We start from the raw sequence: 8,055 nt of genomic DNA, 5'->3' as shown, positions 1-8,055 counted from the left end.
GAATCAATTTACCTTTTCTTTAGAAGTTGCTAGTTGCCACCACCAACGGCACAAAGATATGATAGCAACATGCTTTAGTGAATGCACGCGCCAAAGACGGCGCGTCATACTTAAACATTTCTACAAAAGAAGATATACTTTACAGCGTGGCTAATAGTATTAAAATGATTTGTGTCTTGACTCATGACTTCATTACTTAGAAAAAGAAAGAAAGAGAGTTTTAGAGACAACCTTTGTCCATTCTCATTTCTTCCACCTTTACAAATTTCCCTTTCCTTTTTATTCTTCTCGTTTACAAAAAAAGGTTAGGGTTTTTTTCTACACTAGTTTACTTGCTGTGCTGTTCTTCTAATTATTGCTACTATTTTATTATAAATTTTCCTTATTTTTTTATGCAATGCATTAAGTATGCTGCTTACAGTTACAGTTACGTTTCCTTTTGAATCTTAAACTTCAACTTTATCTTATTCTTCTTCCTATTACCTCACCTTAAAAAATTCTAACTATTGTTTACAGAGGCATTTGGCATCGTTGTTCTGCTCTTCACTTAATTTATTGTGGTATGGTTAGTTTTTTGTTTGTCGTGGATTGAGTTTTGTGAGTTATTGAAGTGTTGAATTGATTTGACCTGTGTTGTTGTTGTTGTTCAGTTGGGAATGTTGGTTTTGTGTGTTGAAGATTAAGGTGGAAGTGGTGCTCAATGGATTGGAAGAGAGCTATTTTGAAGAACTATGGACTGGTTTTATTGGGATTTTTGTTGATATGTGTAATTCAGATTTCAAATGCTCTCACTGATCCCACGGATGGTAAGGATTCTTGATTGATTATGTCATATATTTATGGTTTTATTGGAGTTCTAAAATTTTCTGATTGTATCTCAGTTGCTGCACTTAATAGCTTACATGCTTCACTGGGATCTCCTCTTCTACCTGGATGGGTTTCAAGTGGTGGAGATCCATGCGGAGAAGGGTGGCAAGGCATTCAATGTAATGGTTCCTTCATACAAAAAATGTATGCTGCATTTTTATCCCTTTGGCCTGGTTATTGAGTTGCTGGTTGATATCTCTCAAATTTATTGAATCATGTAACTTACTCCAGTTAGTGGAGAAAGACATTTGCTGTTATTGTATCTCAGAATAGATTATCATCTTATTTGTGACAGTGTTCTGAATGGTGCAAATTTGGGAGGAGAACTCGGTGATAGTCTGGCAACATTTGTTACAATCTCAGTAATGTACTTATAATTCTCCTTGCTTGATGCTTTTATAATTCAATTCAGTAATATATGTATAAGTTTCTTCTGCATCATCTTCACTGCTCGCTGTTTATTTTGGAGGTAGCGATCTGAGTAACAATAACATTGGAGGAAGTATTCCGTCCAGTTTGCCAGTTACGATGAGAAACTTGTATGTAATAACTCATTTCTGTAATACTAGCTCTTTCCATTGAATTCTGTTAAAAGACATGATGGATTTTACTTGCAGTTTTCTTTCAGACAACCTGTTTACCGGAAGTATTCCAACGTCTTTAGCCACTTTAAGCGGAATGACAGACATGTGAGTTTGTTGCTTGTTCTATAATATATTATATTATATTGTGAGTAAATGGTAATTTTGTTCCTTTAATGTGTCAGGCACTAACACCGTAGTTCTTGAATTAATCGAAATTACAAAATATCCTCAAATTTCTCTCCCATTAATCAGACAGTTTGATTCTCGAGTGTATTTATTTTTGCTAGTTCTTTTGGTTCTTCAATGTGCCTTTTATTATTAAATTTGGTCCATATAATTACTGACAGAAGATGCACGGAAGGAGTCAAGGATATTACTGCGATTTTGATTTATTTAGGAACTACTGTGACACTGCTTCACACATTTATATTTATATCATATTAAATTTGTATGGTAGCTAATGTAAATTTTCATGTAAGTTTATCTAAGTTATAACTAATCATCTCCTTTCAGGTCTCTTAACAACAATCATTTAACTGGAGAAATACCAGATGCGTTTCAGTCATTTACACAATTGATCAATCTGTATGACCTCATTTTATACAATAGCTTAATATGGATAATTTGAACTAAGATTATTTGCTTCTTTATACATTAAACATATTTTACTGAGCAATTAACTGTTTTGCAGAGATTTATCTAGTAATAATCTGAGTGGGGAACTGCCTCCTTCGGTGGAGAATTTGTCATCTTTGACCACCCTGTTAGTATTTTCTCCTAGCAAGTTAAAAGTATGACCCATTTTTTATGTCAATTATCAAACAAACTCACTATTTCCTTTCTGGCAGACGCTTGCAGGATAATCAACTATCTGGGACACTTGATGTTTTACAAGACCTTCCTCTGAAAGATTTGTATTTTTCTTAACCATGTTTCATATAAACTATAACTGATATATTTTTAAATTGTTTTCGTTGTAGTAGATTGTAGAGCTTTCAGGATGCATATAGGATTAGATGCTGTATTACACATATAGTCGTACTTGGTTCGCTGTTAAAAGTTCAATCTTCCTTGTTTGAGCAGGAATGTCGAGAACAACCAATTTGTTGGCCCAATACCTCCAAAGCTGCTAAGTATCCCTAACTTCAGGTGCAAACCTTAATTATTATCATTTTTTATACAAATCGTGCTTCTTTTTGCATAAATGGGACAATTTCTTTTGATGATAGACTTGTATGGAACTTGGTGGTTATGAGTCTGGACTATGTTTTCTTGAAAATTCCCCTAATCCTATTAAATTTAAAGTTGTCTGGTATTGCAATTAATTCAAAAAGAATGAATAAGGCCAAAAGAAAATACATGATACTTTGATATTGCACCTTCTGAAAAAATTATGAAGCAATACATTTGTAATAAAAAAACCAAATAGATGCTCCTTCCAGTTTAACGGTTAGGAAAAAAGAAAATATATTTTTTAAGATAAGTCTCAAGAGTCAATATTACATACAAATTCCAATCTGTAATGGCCACTGTGCATCAGGCAAGGTGCATTTCTTTTGCATACAAATTGATGTCTTTTTTTCGGGTCAGCTTTTGTAGCGTATAATTGGTTAATGGTGTTTGAAACTTGTGGCTTGGCCTGTTAAATTCATAGAAGGTGTGGAATATGTAGTTTAAATTGGATTGAAGAAGGATAATAGTGAAGTTATATTGGGCAATAGCAGGACATAATGTTGAGTTTTAGATTATTTTATTTGGCTTCCTCATAGATTAATTGGTATTGTGACTATTGAGAAAAATCAAGTGTCCATAACTTGTTATCTGTATGCTCTATTCTGTGTTATTTATTGATTTTGGTTACATCAGAAATTTTAATTTGAAACAAATATAGTCGTAAACTAAGTTAGTGTTTATTATGCAGACAAGCTGGAAATCCATTTAATGATAATACCACGGTAACTCCTGCTCCTCCACCTCGCTCCCCAGTAACAGCACCGCCAGGAGCACCTCCCGGAGAACCTTCAGGAGCACCTCCAGGAACACCGCCAGGAGCACCATTTTTTGTTGTACCATCTGGTCCTGGTCGTGTACCTCCTAAAAAGGCTGATGGACCAACTGCAGCGGTTGAGTCAAATTCTGGGAAATCAAACAAACATACCAAAAGGGTAGTTTTAATATCTATTGGCAGTGTTTTGGCATTCATAATTTTGGTACTAGCACTCGTTCTATTTATTCCAAGATGTGGTAAAAGGGAACGAGTTGACCGAAGGTCCAAACGACATCAAATTGGTGCTTTTGGAGGTGAAAGGCAACAAAATCCTAGGGATTTAGGGGCTATAGTCCTACCACCTAATCAAACAGACAAAGGCAAATAAATATAGCTTTTAGTCCTTCATTTAATTATTTATCTTGCATTTAATTAGTCCCTCATTTAATTATTTATTTATCTCCACCAACTTATCGCGAAAACCTGTTATTTATCTTAACAGTACCGACCCGTGATGTCTTGAGGCCAAATAACGACCGCCAAGAAGAGCCTAGGAGAGCGTGGGCTGTTCCGATTCCAAATGCACAGGATAAGAAAGAGAAGGATGTGCCAAGAATGGCGACAATACCAAAGCCGAGAGATCATGAGATTGATATGAGTACACCAGAAGTTTATTTTGTGCCTCCGCCGCCGCCGCCGCCGCCGCCCCCTCCTCCTCCTCTGCCACCGCCACCCCCACCTCCTCCTCCCCCTCCTACTATGAGGATGATTGTTGAGCCAGCCATTCCCAACAGAGGGACTAATGTTAATCCATCCTTAAGAAGTTCAATTTTTCCTCCTACTTTTGCAAAATCTTTCACCATTGCATCCCTTCAACAGTATACAAATAGCTTTTCTCAAGAAAATCTTATAGGAGGAGGCATGTTGGGCACTGTGTACAGGGCAGAGCTTCCTGATGGGAAGGTACGATCTTTGCTTATCGGTTCCATTAGTATGTAGCCAGGGTAGTAGTAAAAGAAACTATGAACTTTTCCTCGATCTTTCTTTCTGCACTTCATTCACCCTTAGATAGCACATAATGGATACATTTGTTTCATTTTTTGTAGTCTCTCAAGTCTTTGCTACTTCTGTTGTGATTCTTGAATATGAACATTGTTTATTACTTTATTTAATAATTCTCATCTTCTGTTTTTCATATTTTACCAAGGTTTTTCTAGAATTACATGGTAAATGGCTAAATGCATATCTTCATCTATTACATTTTTAACTACTGAAATCTGTGGATCAAATTTTGTTTCAGATCTCTCTGTTTCTCTTTCACTAGCTAAAACAACCTGTTATTTATAAGCCACTATTGGATTCTTATTCTGATGATTACTCTTTTTTGTTGTGAATTGTCAGTTGTTTGCTGTAAAGAAACTAGACAAAAGAACCTCTGTTCACCAGAAGGATGATGAGTTTCTTGAATTGATTAATAATATTGACAGAATAAGACATACAAATATTGTTGAGCTTATTGGATACTGTTCAGAGCATGGACAAAGGCTTCTGATCTATGAGTACTGCAGTAACGGGTCACTATATGATGCACTCCACTCAGATGATGAATTCAAAGCAACACTATCATGGAATACTCGCATTCGGATGGCACTTGGTGCAGCTAGAGCCTTAGAGTAAGTCAAGTTATAAATGTTGTAAATAATAAATTGCTCAAGCTATTTAATTTGTAGTTTATAGTGTAACGGGTTCGAGGTTTCACTTTTGAAGCCTAAATATTTTACTCCTTTGGATTCATTGACCGCCGAAAGTTTTAACCTAATAACTTGGTCATTAATAAGGTAGTTGTATTCCAACTTTGCTAGAACGTTGCCACATTTAAATCGGTCTAACATCATACTTAACTCAGAGTGCTTCTTGACATGGATGTTATAATCAAATTGCATTGTGTTCTACTCCATATAAAAGACATTGTAGATTGCTAAACTCAATTTTAAAAATCCGTGCAATAAAAAAATAAACTTCCGGGTGCTATCCAAAGAATGACTTCTATCTCTATCAAAAAGAAATCTTTTGCTTGATCTGTTCAAAGAGCCATACAATTTCAAGACAGATGAATGTAGCTTATGTAAAAACTAAAATCTGAGGTTGCATTAGGTTATTTGTTGACAACAGTTCTGAGTCTAATACTTGTCATTTACCAGATATTTGCATGAGCAATGTCAGCCCCCTGTGGTACACAGAAATTTGAAGTCCGCCAATGTTCTCCTTGATGATGATCTATCTGTGCGTGTATCTGATTGTGGTTTAGCTCCATTAATAGCTTCAGGTTCTGTAACTCAGGTAAGGAATCAGTTGATTGTTTAAATTGTTGCAACATTATTATGGAAATGGTAGAAATATTACAGGTTTGACTTACCTCCTGATGTCTTGGAAATACTTAATGTTAAATTGGATATAGCATTGAGTTACAATGACAAAATGTAATTTACTCCCTCCGTTTCACAATGAGTGTCGTTTTAACAAATAAAATTTGTTTCAAAATGAATGTCATTCTCACTTTTCAATGTAGTAATGGTTGCTATTTTTCCAATTCTATCTTTCAATTATTACTCTGTACACTACTTCCAATACATGTATAAGGTTAATTTAGTAAAAGTACAATATCACATGACAATATTATTAAATTTCTTAATCTGTGTGCAAAAACCTTAAACGACACTCATTTTGAAAAGGAGTGAGTATATTATAACAGTCTGATAAGTGATAACATTCTGTGTATTGTCAGCTCTCGGGTAACCTGCAATCAGCTTACGGTTATGGAGCTCCAGAGTTTGAATCAGGAACTTACACTTACCAAAGTGACGTTTACAGTGTTGGAGTTGTTATGTTAGAACTTTTAACCGGCCGTCAGTCCCATGACAGGTGAGAATGCATAATCAAAATACTTCCGCATCAGTTTGGATTATTTATGCAGTTAATTAATTGTTTGGAACATCTTGAATAGCACACGTCCACGAGGGGAGCAATTTCTTGCTAGATGGGCGATTCCCAAACTTCACGATATCGATGCATTATCAAAAATGGTCGACCCTTCTTTAAATGGAGTTTACCCTGCAAAGTCATTGTCAAATTTCGCAGACATTATTTCACGATGCCTTCAGGTGAGTTTTATCCATTTCAACACAAATCTCAGTTATTGTTAGCCTGTTTATCTCTATCCAATGTACTTTACTGTCTTTTAACTCCTTCAATTAATTTATTGGTTATAATGCAGCCGGAGCCTGAATTTAGACCAGCAATGTCAGAAGTTGTCTTATACTTACTAAATATGATAAAGAGGGAGTCTCAGAAAAGTGATTCAAATGAAAAATGACAAAGATGGTGATATTTGTTCATGAATTGATGTGTAGAGTTTTAGCTACTGTCTAAGATTATTGTGCATAAGCATAGATAGATATCAATCATTATACTCATGTTACCAAAGGAAGGCCCCATTTGTTGTCTCCACACTTTATACTTCTTGCTAACCTGCTCGACATTCATAGGTTCGTCGTAGTGTTTTTTATCTGTTAATTTCTAGTTCATTATACCATGACATGACAGTGCTGCATAGATCTGCAAACTAACCCATTTGTTTGATGATTGCTTTTAAATTCTTGATAATGAAAATGTAATTCTGATGTGCATGCATAGATCTTTGTGGTTTTTATGTTAATCTTTGATAACACATACTTGTTAGTCATTTGTACAAATTTAACTCAAGGTTGTGATTCAACACTGATTGTTCTTTGTAAACTTCCAAAATATATCTATTGCCTTTTTGTTTCTTAATGCAAATTTGGTGTCTCTTTGATTTAGTTCAATTGCGTTTAAGCTTAAAAAATAAGGCTGTCTTCGAATTGATATGGCCCCAATTTGTTTGAGCTTATTTATTTACATTAACTGTTAATGTTTAGATGAACATACACAAATAGTCTACGTCACGATTAGATTTTTTTATAGATAAATTTGTAAGTAATTTATATCATATACGAAAATTCTGACAGTTTGACTATCTTAAACTACATTTATCCTTTTTATAGGAGAAAATCTATTTTTTTATTTATGAAATAATCAATATATTTGGTTTATTTGGTTTATGTATAATTTAGACAAATCAGATTTCAATGAATATAAAAAAAAAAAAAAACAATTTCTCATCCCATCCCATGAGTCTCTTGCGTACTACCGAATTGATTAATTTGCCCTTGTGCTATCGTAGATGCGTACTACCGAATTGATTAATTTGTCCTTGTGCTTTCGTAGGTGCATCTCTGAAAGCACATTTTTTTGTTTAATGTTGTTTTGTTCCGTAGATGTACATACGGAATTTTTTTTATAAATGTATCTACGGAAGCCTTAAAATATAGTAAATTTTGGGATTTTCTCAATTAATTAGGAAAATCACAAATTAAGTTACAAATTAATTGGAAAAATTCCAAATTAATTTCTCAATTAACTAAGAAAATCTCATATTAATTAAGTTTATGAAATCTTCCGTAGATGTATCTACGGAAGGGGTTGAAAAGAGAGTGTTCTGTGGATGTATCTACGGAACATTATGATTTTCCATATTAA

The 8,055-nt window shown here is 34.4% G+C and overlaps 1 protein-coding gene across 3 annotated transcripts; it reads left to right on the top strand.

Annotated features, from left to right (window-relative positions):
• Positions 1-215: 215 nt before the first annotated feature.
• LOC131631336 (protein STRUBBELIG-RECEPTOR FAMILY 3-like) lies at positions 216-7,050 on the top strand. Of its 3 annotated transcripts, none has more exons than XM_058902130.1 (18): positions 216-302; positions 516-560; positions 651-806; positions 882-1,011; positions 1,163-1,234; positions 1,341-1,406; positions 1,485-1,556; positions 1,965-2,036; positions 2,143-2,214; positions 2,300-2,365; positions 2,535-2,600; positions 3,373-3,818; positions 3,941-4,401; positions 4,840-5,111; positions 5,640-5,778; positions 6,224-6,360; positions 6,443-6,599; positions 6,713-7,050. In XM_058902130.1, exons 3-18 carry the CDS (start codon positions 701-703, stop codon positions 6,809-6,811), a joined length of 2,433 nt encoding a protein of 810 aa, XP_058758113.1. In that variant the 5' UTR covers positions 216-302; positions 516-560; positions 651-700; the 3' UTR covers positions 6,812-7,050. The 3 variants fall into 3 exon arrangements, with proteins under 3 accessions (XP_058758113.1, XP_058758114.1, XP_058758115.1); XM_058902131.1 differs by lacking the exon at positions 216-302 and adding an exon at positions 346-426 and having other exon boundaries at positions 517-560; XM_058902132.1 differs by lacking the exons at positions 216-302; positions 516-560; positions 651-806; positions 882-1,011 and having other exon boundaries at positions 1,496-1,556.
• Positions 7,051-8,055: the final 1,005 nt, after the last annotated feature.

Source organism: Vicia villosa, unplaced genomic scaffold, assembly GCF_029867415.1.
Source record: "Vicia villosa cultivar HV-30 ecotype Madison, WI unplaced genomic scaffold, Vvil1.0 ctg.000813F_1_1, whole genome shotgun sequence".
In the NCBI taxonomy this organism is placed as follows: domain Eukaryota; kingdom Viridiplantae; phylum Streptophyta; class Magnoliopsida; order Fabales; family Fabaceae; genus Vicia; species Vicia villosa.
The sequence above is the reverse complement of the archived record's forward strand: the minus strand, read 5'-3'. Positions and strand labels throughout refer to the sequence as shown.